This window comes from Carcharodon carcharias, chromosome 5 (genome assembly GCF_017639515.1).
Source record: "Carcharodon carcharias isolate sCarCar2 chromosome 5, sCarCar2.pri, whole genome shotgun sequence".
Taxonomy (NCBI): Eukaryota; Metazoa; Chordata; class Chondrichthyes; order Lamniformes; family Lamnidae; genus Carcharodon; species Carcharodon carcharias.
In genome coordinates this window covers 132,042,926-132,062,657 of record NC_054471.1, presented here as the reverse complement: position 1 = coordinate 132,062,657, position 19,732 = coordinate 132,042,926, and the positions used below count along the sequence as shown (strand labels likewise).

Here is a 19,732-nt window from a genome sequence, read left to right as displayed (position 1 = left end):
ATACAATGTGGAAGTGAGAATAGGGAAAAGAAATATATTTTAAATGGTAAGATTTTAAAGGAAATGGAGAAACAAAGGGGCTTGTGTGTTTGTAGAGGTTATTAAAGATGATGGCATAAGTAAGTACGGCCATAAAACTAAGTAGAATTGTTGATATTTTATCAAGAGACACATAATGCAAAAGCAAAGAGATAATATTAAATGTAGAAATTACTTTAGTTAGGCTGCAGTTGGAGTTTTGTGTACAATTTTGGGCATTCATTATAAAAAACACAATGGGCAGAATTTTTCAGTCAGCGTGCGGGGGCTGGCCCGACATGCCGATGCGTAAAATGACGTGCAGTATTTCATTCGGCAGGCGTGCGCCGGAGTCGGCTGCGAGCCCGCCGATATGTAAACGGCCTATTAAGAACTTAATTGAAGTACTTGTTAATACTGCCCGTCCAATCTTACGGTTGGCGGGCAGTCAAAAAGGCCAAGCAGCCCTCGCATTTTTTAGGAAACCTCATCCATGAGTGGGATGAGGTTTCCTAAAGCTTTTCTTAAATAAGTAAAAAAAATTTCGTGTCTCAGGGAGATTGAAGTGCTCTTTCGTGTGACCAGTTGCATCTTACATTGGGCGGGCCTTAATTGGCTCGCCCACATAAAACGGCGACACACAGCCGATTGCGGGCGGTGATTGGCTCTGCGACCCCCCCCCCCCCCGCCTGCTCCTGCTGAGCCCGCCTGCCACCTGAAAACTTCAGGCCCATAGAAACAATGCAGTATAGATCCACTAGGCTGTTACCAGAAATGAGGGATTACAATTATGATGAAGACCTGAGAAGTCAGAGCTTTTTTTCACCAAGCTGAGTAAGGCAGCACACTGAGCTGATTATACAAAGCTAGGTAGGAAAGTAAACTGTGAGAAGGATGCAAAGAGGTCCCATAGTGAATAGGTAAGTTAAATGAGTGGACAAGAACATGCAGTGGAATATGATGTGGGAAGTATGAATCTATCCAATTTGGTAATAAAAATAGAAAAGCAGAATTTTTTTAAAAGTTTGACAGATGCTTGTGAAATGTTGGTTTTCAGAGGGACCTGGTGTCCTTGTACATGAATCACAGAAAGTTAACTTGCAGGTACAGCTAACAACGAGGAAACCAAGCGCATGTTAGCCTTAATTACAAGGAGATTGGAGTATAAAATGTGAAACTTATGACAGCCGATAGGTGAAGTAGGATCCCAGAAGCCAACCTTTGCTCAGTTTTAGGATATATTCACACAGCAAAGCAGTACAAGTGCAAAGCTCCTTATTCTACTCCCACAGTGTCAATAAGTGTCTCTTTATATTTGCTCAAACAATCATCGGCCTTCACCTGTCTATAATTAGCCTTGATTTATAAAATTAACACAAGTGTAAAGAAGTCTTACAGCAATGATATAGACACTTGTACTGTGGAGTATTATGTGATGTTTTGGTCTCCTTACCTTAGAGGAAGTGAGAAGCTTCACTAGACTAATTTCTGGGATGGGTGGGGGTGGGGGGGGGGGGGTGGCGTTGTCCTATTAAGTAAGATTGAGGAGAAAGGTTCCTATTCTCTAGAGTTTAGAAGAATGAGAGGGGATCTCATTGAAATTTACAAAACCCTTAAGGGGTTTGACAGGGTAGATACTGCCATTTTCTCTTAAAGTCTTCATGCAATAATGATATGTCAATACTGCCTTCCCAGGATCACTTCCATCCCAGACAATTTTTAAAAAGCAGTAAAAAGAGAACTGATATGCACCTTTAGCTGCATCATCAATATCTCCATCCCACACCCTTCCTCCACCACCACCACCCACAACTACCCAGTGCTTTGCTCACCAATCAGCATGTGATATGGACAACAATTCTGCCTGTTAGTAAAAAGAGAACATAAGGGCAGAATTTTTCACTCAGCGTGAAAAAGCGCGTGATGACGGGCGAGCATCCCTATGTCATCATGCACTTGTGCGATATTACAGTCGGCGGGCATGCGCAAGAGTCGGAAGCACGCCTGCTGACAATTAAAAGCTTTCATTCTACGCTCGCACTGACTTCAGTGCTCGCCCTCCTCCCACCCCCACCCCAGCAGTGCTAAGCCTTTCAGCATGCCTTTCATGCTGGCTGGCCACTAATTGGCCAGCCAGCGTGAAATTGCGGTTGGGGGTCAATCGCGCTTGAGGGTCTGTTCCCTGGCCACACCCGGGCCTGTCAACCACAGGTGCCTACCAAACTAAAAATCTGGCCAAAGTTCTTCCAACATCAAACAAAAAGTGACTGTATGTATCACAGTTGAATTCTTGCATTGTATAGCAAAATTAATTATTTTTAGGGTTCATCATATGTCTAACCCTAACTTCAGAATGCATTTTTAGGTGGCAATAATGGGGCTACTTACTAAAATCACTTATGAGGCAGATATTTATGTTTTGCTTGGGCAAATTGGATCACCTAGTTGAATGCACAGAGGAAATTTGGTCTTGGAGGATCTTATGTCGGTGAAGGAGGCCATTCAAATGATGGTGTAATACCAGGCAGGCTTTATTCGGAGTTGTGATTGTCACAAGACAGTTTCCACTCTTTGTTATATCCAAACAATCCAATATGCCCACATGCAACGTCTGGAAAGCCAGACCTTTATAGCAACTAATTAATCCTGTAGTTAGATGTGGCTTGAAGAAAAGAAATCATATGCAACATTATTTCTGTATGCTCACCATTAAAAAAATTGTAGAAAATAATTTATAAAGATATTATATAACAGACAATTTGATTCTAATTTGAAAGCTGCAGTCATGAATAGTGCTGAAAATCTGTTTCATAATGACAAGCAAATTAGGTTGAAGAATAAAATTGCCTGGATTTTGACACATAGAAGGAGAAAAGTATTTTTGACATTTGTGCACATTCTTATGACTGTTACACTTTTACTTATATTGAATTAGTATGTAGCTTTGAAATGGCACACCCTTTAAAAGTTAATGGGTAATTGATGTTAGATAGGAACTTAATGAGTTTTGTGCCTATCTACGAGTGTTCATTCAAGCAAAGGCAAATAACAAGTTTCTTGGAGAGTATCCAGCATGTTGCAGTAATGGGTTCAAAGGTAAAGAAGGCATTGTGACATATGGTTTCACCGCACTGCCCACCTCTGATCTTGGCCTCGATCCATTTAAAAATCAGGCCCTCCATTTCCAGTGGATACTGAAGGGGAAGACACTTCAATTAAAAGAATTCAAAATGTTGCTTCTTTATATTGAGCCAACCTTACTTAGCGTTACACAGTTCTCCAGATGTCCAACAGCTAAATTCTTCAAGTGAGGACTTTGTGCCCCACTACATTAAAAGAAAGGACATAAAAAGCAAATAAATAGACAGCAGCCTTCCTGACATTCCAGCTCCACAACCAGATGAGATTCCCAGTGCTTTATGCACCAGATACACAATTAAACTAACAAGCTAACACCACAATCAGGATTTTCTGGTCAGTGGGTGGGTGCAGTGGGCGGACCTGGCAGCAGCTGCGAAATGGCCAGCCACCCACAATCGGCCCCCAACCGTGATTTCACATTGGCTGGCCAATTAACGGGCAGCCAGCTTGAAGGGTGCACTGAGAAGCTCAGCACTGCTGGGATGGGGATGGGAGGAGGGCAAACACTGAAGTCTGCACATGTGCGGGAGAGTGCACACTGAAAGCTCCCTGAAGGCAGGGAGCTGTCTCAGGAAGCTGAAGAAGAAACAAAAATGAAGATTTTAAAAATGAGAGAAACATGTCCCCGCATATGACTCAGTCACATGAACAGGGATATATTGAAATGTGTCTGATATCTGAAAATTTTTTTAAAATTACTGTTGGAAACCTCATCCGTCCTGTGGATGAGGTTTCATAAAAAATCCAATGGCCGCCTGGCTGCCAACCATGAGGTTGGGCGGGCAGCAAACAATGGGTTTCAATTAATAAATTAATGGCCTTAATAGGCCTCCTAATTGTTGGTGGGTGCATTGCTGACTCGTGTGCACACCTGCCGACTGAGATATTGCACATTATTTTACGCCTGATTGGGTCAGGTGCACACCTGCCCATGGGATGTAAAACCCTGCCCCACATTATTGTATTGCTGCTGCCATTTTGGCCGGTACTAATGCAGCATGTGGGGTCCTGCTGTGCATAAGCTGGTTGCCAAGTTTGCCTCAATAATAATACCCACTGTACTTGAAAGCAATTAATAGCACGCAAAGCGCAAAGAAATTTTTCTGACAGATGTATAAATGAACACCTTTTTCACTGCTGCATTTCTTGGTGTTGCTATATTGAGTATTTTGTGCTAATAAAGGCAAACTCAGGCACTAATCACAGGAAGAGCTGATTTGGATGATTAAAATCATTTTTTGTCTTCTCCATCTGTGCTTCCTTGTGAGTACAATAATTTGGTTCCAAATAAACACAACTTTCTGTTCGTACAATGCCATCATTATTATGCTTTCATTGTCTCATTATGAAACTGATAATTCTAGAACATAATCATTCATAATAGGTCTAAGTGATGTATGCCTGTTTATACAGTAAACACAGAGAATCATGCAAAAGCTTCACATCAATAGGGAAAGAAAAGGATGACAAAATAAATTAAACATTAAAAAGCATCATATTTTCCAGAAGAACAGAGTGTAGATCTTACATATATGAACAGAATAAGTTGAGCCTTTTCTCTTGAATGTTGCTTAAATATTTTGGTAGTTTACAAATGCATTGAGGGACAAATTTCTCTATGCGTTTGCTAAATATAATTAAATTGTAAACTCACTGGGGTGCATTTTTAACAGGCCCCATGTATAAAAATGACATTGTGGAACAACCACCTATTAGAAAAAATTCCCAATTTTAATCACACTAAGTGTGATTGAATCATGAGAATGTATTTATCAAGGGTGACAGCAAAGGGTATGGGATGAAGTTCAAAAGAGCCAAAGTGATTGGACATTGTTGTAGAGTGGCTGATTGTTAGAGTGTACTATTAGTGATAGAGTTGATCTGCACACACTTCTTGGGTGGAAACTTTAAGTTTATTTACAATATACTCAGCAGAAACTACAAGTGTGCTTTATGTTTACAAGTACATATTTTTCGAGACGATATAATATTTACACTGGGTAAGGAATTTGCAAGTTCAGTCTTTCAGGTAGTTTCCTGGTACATGTGGAATGTTGCAGCTCCACAGCTTCAGATTCTTTGCCAGGAACCTCCTTTTCTGGAGTTGCCTGAGCAGCAGGTGCTTTGGTGGGCACTTGCAGTTCTGTATCCTCAACTCTTACAGGAACATCAGACATGTCAGTCCTGGGTTGAGTATCCTCAACGGGAAACGTAGACCCGGTCATAGTCAATGGTGGAACAAAATCTTGATGATTTGTTCTCTCTCCTTAAAAGGTCCACATGTTTATGAATAATCCGGCCTTCCACCTCCACAGGGTAAGATAGATGTCTAGTCATCGCACTTATTTCACCCGGTAACTGCTTTGGTCCTTCCCCGAAGTTTTTCACATACACTGACTCTCCCACGATAAATTTCCTCTCGTGACTACGCCAGTTGTGTCCAGTTTTCTGTCTTCCCTGACTCCTTTCCACCTTCCCCTCTAAATTTGGCATTATTAAGCTCAATCTCGTCCTGAGGCGGCGTTTCAACAATAACACCAGAGGTGTTGTATGAGGGGAATTCTGTAAAGATAAAGGAAGCGTATGAGCTTGGTTGCCAAGGATTCACCAGTTAGCTTTTTCATGCCTGTCTTGAACCTTTGAACTGCCCTTTCGACCAGTCCATTTGAGGCAGGGTGGTACGGTGCAGATTTCACATGAGTGATACCGTTGAGGCTGATAAACCGTTGAAACTCAGCACTTGTAAATGCTGTGCCTTTATCAGATGATGGACAGGCCTTCTTTTTCTAACTGTGAGTACCGCTTTCCGCTGTAGTGAGCATTCTTGATACATCACAATTGGCCGTTCCATACCGTTGTCCATCCGATGAGAGAACACTGTTCCCACTCCGTAAGAAGATGCATCACATGTCAGCACCAATTCTTTCATCTGGCACTAATAGATTGGACAAGTGCAACAATTGTTTCACCTTTATGAAAGCTTCTTTCTGGGGCACCTCCCAAGACCAGCATTGTTTTTTTTTGAGTAGAGAACGCAAAGGAGCCAGCACTGTAGACAAATTGGATAAGAACTGCCCATAATAGTTGATCATTCCTAGGAAATATTTGAGCTCTGAGGCATTTTTGGCACAGGTGCCTCTCTTATGGCTCTCACTTTCTCCTCAGCTGGATGGAGGCCCTGTGAATCTACCCAGCAACCCAAACAGATTACTTCCTTCACTTGGAACGTGCACTTCTCTTTTTTGAAATGCACTCCAGCCTGCAAGGAATATTTTAAGACTTCTTAGGCTTTTCCTAATGCTTTTTTTCAGTGAATCCTGTCACCAATATGTCGTCTAAATAGACTACAACCTGGGGCAGCTTTCCATTGTTCTCTGAAAGATGGTACAGGTGGAGGAGACACCGAAAGGCAATTGTGCATATTGGTACAACCCTTTGTGGGTATTAATTGTGACAAATTCCTGGGAGGCATTATCTAGTTGTTCAGAAGCATGAACTCTACTTGTTGATAAGCATGACTCATGTCAAGCTTTGTGTATGTTATCCCTCCTGCCAGCTTGGCATATAGGTCTTTGATTTTTGGAATGGGGTGTCTGTCTAGCTTAGCTACTTTATTAACCATTAGTTTGTTGTCTCTGTAAATTCAAACACTTTGATTGGGTTTAAGGACGGGGACTATGGGTGCTGCCCAGGCTGACAACTGTACAGTTTCGCTAGTCTGTTCAGTTCAACGTTGACTTTTTCTCACACGGCAAATGGCATAGGTCTCGCTTTCATGAAGTGAGGGGTTGCTTCTGGATCCACATGAATCTTGACCTACAGGCCCTGGATTTTCCCCAGTTGATCCTTCAAGACGGTGGCGTACTTTCTAAGTAGCTCTGATAGCCCATGTGCTCTCAACTGGAAAATTTCAGCCCATTCTAACTTAATCTCGTTTAACCAACTTTGCCCCAGGAGGCTTGGCCCTTTACCTGTTACCACCATCCAGAGTAGTTTTGCCGATTAGCTTCCATAATGAACAGTTACTCTGCTTATGTCTTTTACTTGAATGTCTTCACCCGTCTATGTTTTTAGCTTAGCGGCTGTTTCTTCTTTTGTTTACAAGCCTGCTCGAATCTTTCCTTGAGCTGCCTCATCATTTGTCCATTTCTGTGACAAAAGGAGCATTCGATTTTTTTAAACTGCCGATCGCTAAAGTATTGATTGTTTCCACCTCTACTAAAATTATTTTTCGATTTCATTGTTAAGTTATTTTTCTTCATTCTTTGGCTAGTGGAGGCTGTTTCCTGCTTCTCAGCAGAGTCTTGTTTTTTTGCACCTCTTTCGGTTGAGGTTTCCCGCCCAATGTGGAGGACGGCGCCATTTTGCGCATCATGCATTACTTTTGAATTTCTTACTGCACTTTCCATGGCCAGCACTATCTTTAGTGCCTTCTTGAAATCTAGATTCACTTCAGACAATAAACTTTTCTAAATAGTGTCTCTTTTACACCACACACTAAAAGGTCTCTGAGCAAGTCATTCAGTCATACCGAACGCACAATATTCTGTTAGCTGCTTCAAACTTGCCACATAACATGCAATTGTCTCATCTGAGGCTATGTTTCATGAATTAAACCTGAACCTCTGCATCATCGCTAAGGGCTTGGGTTGAAAGTGACCCTTCATGAAGTCCACCAATTCATCGAATGTTTTTGAATCTGGAGCACTGGGTGCCATCAAACTTCGAATCAAACCATATATTTTACTCCCACAAGTACTCAAGATGAGCGCACGCATCTTCTCTTCCCGATTAATCGCCATTGCTTGAAAAAAGAACATTTGGCGTTCTATGTATTGAGACCAATCATCTGTGGCTGGTTCAAAAGGATAAATTCTCCAAATTGTGGCATTTTGAGAGAGGATAACTTCTTCAATTCTAATGAAGCTTGCTACTTATAATCACTGGGGGAGGTACAGTGCCGATTTCTTTTTAATTTGATTTCTTCTGATCAATCCTATTTTATCCTCGTTGTCAGTTTGTTGTAGGGTGGCTGAGTTGTACTATTTAATGATAGTGTTGATCTGCAAACATTTCTTGAGTGGAAACATTAAGTTTATTTACAATAAACTCGGCAGCAACTGCATGAGTGCTTTCAACTTCAGGAGCAGAAAATTACGCTCGGTGGGTGTGTGTGTGCATGACCCAGCTGAGCTAAAATGACGCGTGATGACGTCGGGTGAGCGTCCTGACGTCATTGCATAGTCCTGTGATTTTTCATTCAATGGGCATGTGCCGTAGTCTGCAGCGCGCACGCCAACAATTAAAAGGCCTACTAAGGCTATTAAATAGTTAATTAAATTCAAAGTTACGCTGCCCGTCCAACCTAACAGTTGGTGGGCATGTGAAAACGCCAAGCGGCCTTTACATTTTTTAGGAAACTTCATCCACAGGCGGGATGTGGTTTCTTAAGGCAAATAAAAATTTTACACTTGAATTAAAAACATGTCCCTGCTCATGTTACAGAGTCACATGAGGGGATATGTTTCATAATGTTTCTAAGCTCTTTAATTTTTTTTATCTGAAATCAGTTCATTTCCCTGAAGCAGCTCTCTGCCTGAGGGAGATTTTGTAGTGTGCACTCATGAAGTTCATGCTCGCCCAGCTTGCATTCCTCTCCTGCCCACACAGGCAGCGCTCAGTGCTACCACTCGACTTCCACGTTGGGCGGGCCTTAATTGGCCCGCCAGTGTGAAATTACCTTTGGGCCAATCACAGACTGTGGTCGGCTTCCCAACCACCCCTGCCTACCCCTGCCAAGCCCGCACACCAAGGGCAAAATTCTGCTCCAACTCTATCTCTATTCTGACTGCTGAGGCAGCCCGTGCCACTCTCCTTTTGGTTACTACAGATCATGTGATCTTCCTTAACATTTATTATTCTTAAAGGTACATTACACACTAAATGAAACCATATTTGCTCCAGACATATTAGCGATAACAGAAGATGGTGAAATTTTGAATTGACCTGCTAAGGTTAGCCAGTAATTTTAATAAATAGTGGGGCAGGTGTTTGTTGAGAAAATTGGTAGGGGGTGATGGGTAGAGAATGCTGTATACTACTTTTGAAATCAGCCAGGCAAAATGGCCTTTTCTGGTCCTGCTCATGTTATGTATGCTTAATATATTCTTTCCATCAAACTAAAAAATCTATCAGAAAAGTCAAAGCCTATTGCAGCTCCATTATCCCAGTTACTACCCATTTTTACATTTGTGATGTTAACATAGGAATTCCCAATGACAGATCAGAATATGGGAAAATTCATTTTTATGCATTGCTGTAGCTGTTTGGCTTAGTGCTGCTTTGTATTTAAAAATACATCTGAATGGCTATAATTGGCATAAGATGAGCAGTCCTGAAATGTTATTGGCAGTATTAAAGTCACGTTTTGGAGGTCAGCAAAATAAAGACCTCCAGATAAGTAATTTTGTTACAATTTATGGCCTTTATAAATCAAATTCCCACCACAGGTGGAAAAAAAACATTGATTTGGCCAATCCGTTCTTCCTAAAAATTGCAATAATAACAGGATTACTAGAAAGGAACCACAATTAACCTTTTTGGGTCATTTTGACCTTGCTTTGCCTGATAAGTTAACAAAATAAAGTAGATTTCCATACTGTATACGAAATGGAAAAACAAAGAACCACAAAAGAGGTCCTGGACCTTACCTTTCAATGACAATATCCTTTTTTCTTAGTAAATGCTCTTTTATTTTCAGCTGTGAATCCTTCTCACTTGCATCCTGGTTTAACCGAGTCGGGTAGACCATTGAAACCTGCAATGGTGACTTATTGAGCATCTGAGGAAGAACACGAGAAACAGGCATTTAATGAAGATTTTGGGATTCATTGGCTATGTTTAGATAAATTTGAATTAAATCAAAGAGTTTTCTTTTATACAACAGAATTAAATAAAGAAAAAAAAAAACAAAAAAACTGCGGATGCTGGAAATCCAAAACAAAAACAGAATTACCTGGAAAAACTCAGCAGGTCTGGCAGCATCGGCGGAGAAGAAAAGAGTTGACGTTTCGAGTCCTCATGACCCTTCGACAGAACTTGAGTTTTGAATTAAATAAAGGGTCATTTTGTACAACTTACAATATTTAAAATTAATTTTCTTTCAGAAACCACCAGGAAGTGATTGTTTATCAATATATAATGTGCAGGCACAATCATTAATATTTTGTACAGATTCATCATCCTTGCTTTCGTTATTAACCCTTCCTATATATTAAAAAAACAGAATAAAATTTGCCCATTTTTTGCCTTTTCCCACTTGTACTCCTGCTTTTGAAAAGCCATATGTTGCTATGTTCCTCTACTGTGTTAAGAATTTGACCAGTTAGAGCACATTTGCATACGTTTTCTTCATACATCAGTGAACTGCATTTGCTACATACCTGGATGCTGACTCCAATATTTCTTAATTTAACTTATACTGAAATTAATTTTGACTACAATTTATGTTGGATATAATAAATGCTTTGTGACAACCCAAAGTTTCTGGAGCCTGAAGGAGACCCTGAATCTTAGTCAATTTCACTAAATCTCACATTTTCACATTTGGTTGATTCTTCACTGTCATAAAATATTTCTCAAATTGGAACATCTACTTACAGTGCAAAATGATAATAAATTCACAAATGTCATGAATATTTACCTAGTTTCTGCAATTCCCCATGATGTCAGGCACTACTTAATTGCTATTTTCTTCACTGGATAGAGAAAGTTTACATTCCTAATGCGCCATTCTGGATATGTATCTTGTAACTTGTAAATGGCTTGCAAAAAAGAACAAAGTGCAGATTTGCAAGGTTTTTTTTTCTTTTTATTCATTCATGGGATGCAGGTGTTGCTGGCTGGGCCAGCATTTATTGTCATGCCTAATTGCCCTTGTTCAGAGGGCATCTTAAGAGCCAGCCACATTGCTGTGGGTCTGGAGTCACATGTGGGCCAGACCAGTTAAGGATGGCAGATTTCCTTCCCTAAAGGACATTAGTGAACCAGATGGGTTTTTAAGACAATTGGCAATGGTTTCATGTCGTCATCAGATTTTTATTGAATTTGAATTCCACTATCTGCACTGGTGGGATTTGAAGCCGGGTCCCCAGAGTATTACTCTGGGTATCTGGATTACTTATCCAGTGACAATGCCATTATGCCACCATTTCCCCAGCAGGAAACATATATGCAAATATAGGAACATAAATGCAAATAATTAATTTACCAACGGTGGCAATTGCTTAGTAAGAATATAGCAGAACAATTACTATGAGCTTGAGCTTATGCAGGGTCGCATGATATTTTAGGGTATTCATACTCTTATCAAACCTGGGGTTAGGTTTTGGTGGAGGTCTCTACCACAGTGTTGGAACATAACAATACTCTAGGGGATTGCTTTAAGACACAAGTCATATTTATAGAGCTAAAGAAAAGATATAAAGGAATTAGTACAATTTTTGATGTGTGTTTCAGGCTACCAAACAATGGAGATGAGATAGAGGGAGAGATTTGCATGCAGTAAAGTCATAATCCAAGAACAATACAGCAATTATATTAGGTGCTCTTAACATCCTTTATCCTCTGTCTGTCTCAGAGTAATATACATGGTCGAAGTGGTGAACAGCTTCTGGAGTGCTTCCAGCCCTGTTTCCTGTATGGGTTAAATGAAGAAAGAAGCATTGCATGGCTTAGTTCAGCATAGCTGCGTTAATCAGAAATAACAAATGGCAGTAGCAAACAGATTGAAACAGAATCCATATGGAAAAGAGGAAAGATAGAAAGGGATTAGTTATATTATCATTATCAGGGGCATATTACAGACCAAACTAAAGGAAGTGAAAGGAAATATGTGTAAGCAGGTCCATGAAATTCATTTTTAAAAAAATCATAATTATGTGAGATTTCAACTATACCCCAGATAAACAGCGAGCAGAGAGGATGAAAGGTGAATATGGGATTGAGTTTTACAGAGGGCGGGAATTTCCGGTCCCACCAGCTGCAGGAATCATCGCAGCCGAGATGGAAAATTTAGCAGATTAGCAAAAGGTCCATTGACTTCAGGCAGGAATTTCTGGTCCCATGGCGGGTGGGACTGGAAAAGCCCACCAATCATGTGCAAGATTCCTTTATATCCCAATGGGCAGGATTTTACCATCAGCAGCAGGGGTGGGGGCAGGGCCTGCTCGCCGATGCGTAAAATGACATGGGATGATGTTGGGGGTTCCGCTCAACGTCACCGCGCCCCATTTAAATTTTCAAGAAGGCGGGGGTGCAGCAAAATCAGCTGTGGGCCCGCCGACCTGACAATGGCCAATTGAGGCCATTGAAAGGATCAATTAAGCAACTAAAGGACCTGCCCGTCCAACCTTAAGGTTGGTGAGCAGGCCAGGAGCCCTGGCAGCAAATAGAAAAAACATGAAACCTCACCCACCGGCGGGATGAGGTTTCATGTCGGGTTTTAAAAATTTTAATCAAGTTGTTATGGAAATTACGAACATGTCCCATCTCATGTGACATTGTCACATGAGGGGACATGTAAGGGAAATTTTTTTTCTATTTTTAATATTGTTGAAAGTAGAGCCGATCTCCCTGAGGCAGCACTTAGCCTCAGGGAGATGAGTGCGCTCTTCCGTGCCCATGCGCAAAAGAGCGCACTCTTGATTTTAGGGATTCCCCCCCTCCACCGCCCACCCCCCCCCGCCCGCCCGCACAGGGAGCGCATAGTGCTTCCCTGGGGATCATCACGCTGGGCAGGCCTTAATCAGGGGTGCCGATCGGAAGTGCACCAGCCCATCAATTTCCCCCCTGATGGGGGGGACAATTCTGCCCAATATGTGAGAAGTACATTAAGGGAGGGAGCACAACTAGATCCAATAATGGGAAATGAGCTGGAGAGAATAACAGAAGTGTGGGAGATCACCTAGGAAGCAGCGATCACGACATAATAATATTTAAGCTAATGGTTGAGAGAAATATAGACTTTTGAATGGCTTGTCACATTTTACGGCCCCACTACCATCAAAATGAGGCTGTAAAATTCCACCTATAGATCAGGACAGGCCAGCAATGAGGGAATAAGAATGGGGCTAAAAAAGGTAAACTGAAAAAAATATATTGACAATTAAAAATGTATAACAGTGAGCAATACTTAATAATAAAAGAGGGAATGACAAAAGAGAATATGAGAGACTTGGGAAAGAGGTTTCAAGGACCGTTAGGAAGACAAAGAGGAAATATGAAATGGAAATATTAAATATAAAGAGTTCTTGTCTCCAAACTATAAAAAGATAATTGAAGCACTAGAGAAAGTGAAGACAAAGTTCATAACAATGTTATCAGAATTAAAATGGCAACAGTACCAGGAAGAATTGACCGAGTGGGGTTCTGTTCACTGGAAAAAAGATTGACGAGATCTGACACAGGTCTCTAAAATTATAAAGGTGTTGATATGTAGGATGTGGAGAAACTTTTTCCACTTGTGGGTGATCCAGGACCAGGGCTGGGGCAGGGGGGCAGAGAAATATAAAATGAGCATGACACCAATAAGTTGAGGAGGAATTCCTTTAACCAAAGTGTGGCAAGCATGTGAAACGTCATATGAGAGCAAGGAACAGATAGTTATGGAGGCAGGAGGTAAAGAAGCAATTTGTGTGCAGCATAGATAAATTGGGCTGAATGGAGTGCTTCTGTACTGTAGAATCTATAACACTAAAGACCACAGATACCAACTCTTAGCTTTTTAAGCTGATATCAGTGTTTGAACCCATTTGTCAGCTTGTCAGGTGAAGAAAAATCATTTCTTCTTACAGGACTAGAAGTTACATATATTCACTGGAGGGCTGAACTGGAGGTTATTAAAACCAGTTAGAAATTACTTTTCTCAATTGTTGACTGCATACAAATTTGAAGCAAAAAAAATTAAGATGTGCTCATGGTTTAGAAGTACATGGAGATGCATTGAGATTACAACATGGAGTTAGGTCATTTATCATGATCAGTCCAAATTGCCAATTATCCTCCATGCAAGTGAATCATCAACATCACATTAGTCCATCTTCTTCCCTGTCGCCTTCTGGGTGGAATGTCTCGCATTCTGAGGCACTCTCTGCCTGCTTGAGGGACCCAGCATCAGGAAGGTGGGCCTAGAGGAAGCCACCCCTCTGCACTTGCTGTCAACCTCTCTTCCCTGCTCAGTGTCCCCTCCCTGATAACTCCATTCCATTCTATTTACCTGACTCTGGAGGATCCATTGCCAATCCTCTGGTTAGACCCCACTGTAATACTGACAGGGACCACTGTTCCTGGTGTTGCAGAGCTGTAGGCATCTGGTTGGCAGCTTTTGGGTTGGGATGTCCACTCCAGCCATGGCAATGCAGCAGTTAAATGACCCCAGGGGAGCCTGAAGCCCTGGCAGTAGGGTTCCTTCTAATAGGCACTTTATTCTGTCAAGGGACCTGGAGATCAGATCGGTGGAGGTACCACCAAATGATGTAGCAGATGATCAGCGCCCTGATACCTGCATTAAATTCCACCCAAAGATTTTATTTCAACCAATAAAAGTGATGCTCACAGCCTCAACTCAGGGATGCACAAGAGGCCAGAATTGAAGGAGGACAGAGGTCGCAAGGCTAGAAGAGATGACAGATTTACAAGGATGTAGAGGAATTTGAAAACAAGGATACGAGTTTCAAAATGGAGATATTTCTAGACCAGGAGTGAGTGCAGGTCAACAAGAAAGGGATGATGGGTGCATGAGACTCGGTGCATTTTAAGACATGGGCAGCAGAGTTTTCAATGAGTTCAAGTTTATGGAGAGTGCAAGGTTTTAACTGGCCTTGCAAAATTATACTGACATCTCCAAATGTTTTTTTAATGTTTAAAACATCAGTAAACTTTACAATTGAATTAAGTTTCGGCTTTAAAGCCAGAGCTACAATAAGTCTGAAAATAATAGAAAATGTATCAAATAAAGGGTGGAATTTTCCCAGAATTGCACTAAGTGCAGTAGCAGACAGGTAAAATGGGGTCCCACCCGCTGACAAAAATGGCGAAAAGTGGGGCAAAAGTGGGACGTTCCGAGCCCGCCTCATTATATATTCACTCTTGGGAAACACCCCGTTTCCATGGTGGGCGGGTTCCCATTCGCCCGCCTGCCATCACCCCGCTGTTGCATCACTCCGGCCGCCATCTTTAAAAGGTAGCTGCCAGCAAACCGCTCATCACCACCAGCTCACCACTGCTGCCCGGGAGACATGGCCAGCAAAGGCAAAAAGACTGCAGCCCCTAGTTTCAACGACGGGTCCCTTGAGCAACTGCTGGGTGCCGTGTAGGCCACCGAGATGTGCTGTATCCCTGCTCTGGCCACAGGATGGGTAGTAATGTCACCAACCCTGCTTGGGAGGTGGTGGCAGTGGTGGCAAATGCCCTGCAGAGGAGGACAGCCATCCAGTGCCGCAAAAGGATGAATGATCTCCTTCGTTCCACCAGGGTAAATCACTCTTCTCATCACTCTCAACTCACACACTCACAAACCCATCACATATCCACAGGGATCTCACTCACTGCCAAGACTGCAATGTGAGGATCTATGGGACACCTCACTGCATGTCGTCATCATCCTCCACAAATCTGACAGCTATGAGGTCCTTGCGAGTGCACCTGCCTCGTCTAGCCAGTGATCGCGACCTGCCTTCATGCCGTCATGAAGTGGGTCCCACCATGTTTTCCGCGCATGCCACCTGTCATGTGGGCTCGGAAAATTCCACCCAAAGTGTCAAAAATGTTTTTGGATCTGTAGTGAACTTTCCTCTAGATTGCTGTAGAAAATAAACCTTATGCCTTCAGCATTCACACCTCCATTTCAGTCATTTCTTTAGTGTTACTGTGGCGCAACCTGCATCTTTGCCTGTTTTTTTTTTGCCCTTATAGAAGCAATGGAATATTGAGTATGCTTGCACCTCAAGTTATGACGAACCCATATAGCATTTCATTTGCAGTGCTGACTTGTCATAAGATCTACATTCATGGCTGTATTCAAGTTTTTAGCTTTTTGGCGGACTGAGTCAGTTTTGTTTAATTAAAGTTTGTTAGTTCTCTAGGTTGAAATGGGAGCAGGAGAGGAGGGTTCGGGTAGATGGGGCAGGGAACTGAACTTTAAAGGTCTATGGGAAAACTGAGACTAATTGCACAGCATGAGCACAATGAGCCAAGTGGCCTCTTCCTGTGAAATATTTCTGATTGAGATATGTCACTGAAATGCTATAATGAACACAGCAGATGCAGGGGAAATGGAGTTTTGCCACTGAATGGAAATATCCATTGGGAGAAGGTCGAAAAGATGCTGACAGAGAAAATGTAAAACATGAACCTGGTGTTTGGTGCAATTAATGGTGATCCTTGAAACTTTCAAGGCATCTGCAAAACATCTAAAGAGGCTCTGCAGGCTAAATTGGATAGCCCATGAAATTGGATGCATGGATTGCGATGCTTAATTAACGTGTGCATGATCGAAGTGATGCAGGCAATATGCAAACTTCATGCTGCCTGCTAATTATAATGATTGCAGCATGCAGTTCAGCACTAAACCCGCTGTTGAGTAGCTGCATGCCTCTGCAAAGCCACAGTTATTGGCATCTTGCACCACGGGGCAGCTCTCTAACCTGGTCAGCTACCTGAATGTCCATCTGCTTCTCTCGGTTCAGAGAAAACACAATTAATTCCCCTCTTCTGGCACATAGAACCTTTGTCACTCCTGATATAGTGATGGACAGTGAACTGGGAACATGTTAGATATGTTGTCAATTCCAAACTGGAAGGATCCCAATGTGAAGAAATTCATGGCCATGGCCACCTTCACAGTCACTAGTAGCACCATCCTCACACACCACTCAGGTCACCAGTCTGGTTTCAAGAGGTGGCAGAATTTTGTGAGCAGCTCCTTGCTGAAACACAGATGACAAATGCACTGCTGCCGGCTTAGGCAGAAGTAGGAAATGTGCTTCTCGAAGACTCTAGGTGGATAAGGCCTCCTCTTGAAAACCCATTTCTCTCTCCCCCTCCTCCCATTGCGAGCAGCTTGTCCTCTTATTTACTGCCTCTGCACCATCTGCCACTCATGCTGCAGCCCAGCGGGGACTGTTATTATGGCACCCATGCTTGGGAGCAAGTGGTGTGCTCAGAGCCTATGCAGTTGTACCCAAAGCCTTCCCCACATGCCGCACCACTCCCTGCAGACTTCCCTAACTGTAAGCAACTCCTCCAAACATTCAGCACTTAAACTCGAACAGAGCCAGTAGAAACTAAGCACAATTAATCTACAAGTCATTGATTATCCCTTTAAATAGCACTGGCAGGGGTGGGGTGGGGTGTCCTTTGTGCTGCTGGGCGCATGTTCACCTGTGAGTGTTTTGGAGAGGGCACTAGAGCGGTGAGGTCCAAAATGGCAGCACTGGTGTGAAATCAGCATTACAATGATTGACATTATGATCTGTCTACTTTACGTACTTCCAACTCAATGTCTTTGCTTACAACCTCATCAAGATGGCTTTTGGTGCAGGCCACACTGGAAGTGAGTTGACGTGACATGGATGCTGTTTTGGTACTAGATGCTATGGAGATTAGTTCTTATGGCTTCTGAGTCCTTTATTAGGAGGTGGGTGATGGAGAAGGGCCACTTTAACTATTGTCTAGGAAAATCTCAACAAGTACCCTTGAGACCACACAAAATCATGATGACCAAACTGGGATTAGTGTAAGCTATGCATATGTTGGTTTCCAAGACTAGTACAATGATAACTCAGTTTTTCTTCCCTGTATAAATTATGAATAATAATTAGCTTAGAAAAAGATAGTGTTTCTTGATTATTTAGCAAAATATCATCACAGCTGTTTAGAATCCTGTTTCTAGGCTGACGAGATATACTGTAAGATATTCCTTCTCCACTATAAATTAAATATAGTGAGTAGTCTCAACATTCAAGAGTGGCACTATGCCTGCCACCTGTAGGTGGCACTGTGAATGCAATTTTTGGGCTTCACCATGGGACTGTCAATCAACTGAAGCCAAACCTTAATGACAACTTTAACCGCAGTATCTGTCATTTGTCACAAGGCACTACTGTAACAGTGCATTTCTTGGAGAACAGAAACAGAGATAAAAAAGGTGTGTAAGAAAGGCAAGGTTACATTGATCATGGGGGACTTCATTATGCAGGTAGACTGGGAAAATCAGGTTGGTAGTGGATCCCAAGAAGAGGAATTTGTAGAATGTCTACGAGATGGTTTTTTGGAGCAGCTTGTGATGGAGCCCACTAGGGAACAGGCAATTCTAGATTTAGTGATGTGTAATGAGGCAGATTTGATAAGGGAGCTTAAGGTGAAGGAACCCTTAGGAGGAAGTGACCATAATATGATAGAATTTACCCTGCAATTTGAGAGGGAAAAGCTGGAATCAGATGTAACGGTATTACAGTTGAATAAAGGCAACAACAGGGGTATGAGGGAGGAGCTGGCCAGAATTGACTGGGAAATGAGCCTAGCAGGAAAGAACAGTGGAACAGCAATGGCAGGAGTTTCTGGGAGTAATTTGGAATACACAGCAAAAATTCATCCCTAGGAAGAAGAAGCATACTAAAGGGAGGACGAGGCAACCATGGCTGACAAGGGAAGTCAGGGACAGTATAAAAGCTAAAGAGAAAACATACAATGCAGAGAAGAGCAATGGGAAACCAGGGGATTAGGAAGCCTACAAAGACCAACAGAGGACGACTAAAAATGAAATAAGGAGGGAGAAGATTAAATATGAGGGTAAACTAGCCAGTAATATAAAAGAAGATTGCAAGAGTTTTTTAGATATATAAAGGGTAAAAGAGAGGCAAAAGTGGACATTGGGCCGCTGGAAAATGACGCTGAAGAAGTAGTAGTGGGGAACAAAGAAATGGCGGAGGAGCTGAATAGGTACTTTGCGTCAGTCTTCACAGCGGAAGACACGAGTGATATCCCCAAAGTTCAAGAGAGTCGGGGGCAGAGGTGAGTATGCTGGCCATTACCAAGGAGAAGGTGCTAGGAAAACTGAAAGGTCTGAAGGTGGATAAATCACCTGGACCAAATGGATTACACCCCAGAGTTCTGAAGGAGATAGCTGAAGAGATAGTGGAGGCGTTAGTGGTGATCTTTCAGGAATCACTGGAGTCAGGGAGGGTCCCAGAGGACTGGAAAATCGCTAATGTAAACCCCCTGTTTAAGAAGGGAGTGAGGCAAAAGATGGGAAATTACAGGCTGATTAGCCTGACATCGGTCATTGGTAAGATTTTAGAGTCCATTATTAAGGATGAGATTTCAGAATACTTGGAAGTGCATGGTAAAATCGGGCAAAGTCAGCATGGTTTCATCAAGGGGAGGTCATGCCTGACAAATCTGTTAGAATTCTTTGAGGAGGTAACAAGTAGGTTAGACAAAGGAGAGCCAATGGATATTATCTACTTGGACTTCCAGAAGGCCTTTGACAAGGTGCCGCACAGGAGGCTGCTCA

At 42.2% G+C, this 19,732-nt stretch overlaps 1 protein-coding gene across 2 annotated transcripts in view; it reads right to left on the bottom strand.

Annotated features, from left to right (window-relative positions):
* cep85l (centrosomal protein 85, like) overlaps positions 1-19,732 on the bottom strand; it is a 383,155-nt gene that overhangs the window by 84,322 nt on the left and 279,101 nt on the right. For both annotated transcript variants that reach the window (XM_041187501.1, XM_041187500.1), the window contains exon 4: positions 9,870-10,000. In XM_041187501.1, coding sequence (XP_041043435.1) covers positions 9,870-10,000 — 131 coding nt within the window. The remainder of the gene's footprint in view (positions 1-9,869; positions 10,001-19,732) is intronic.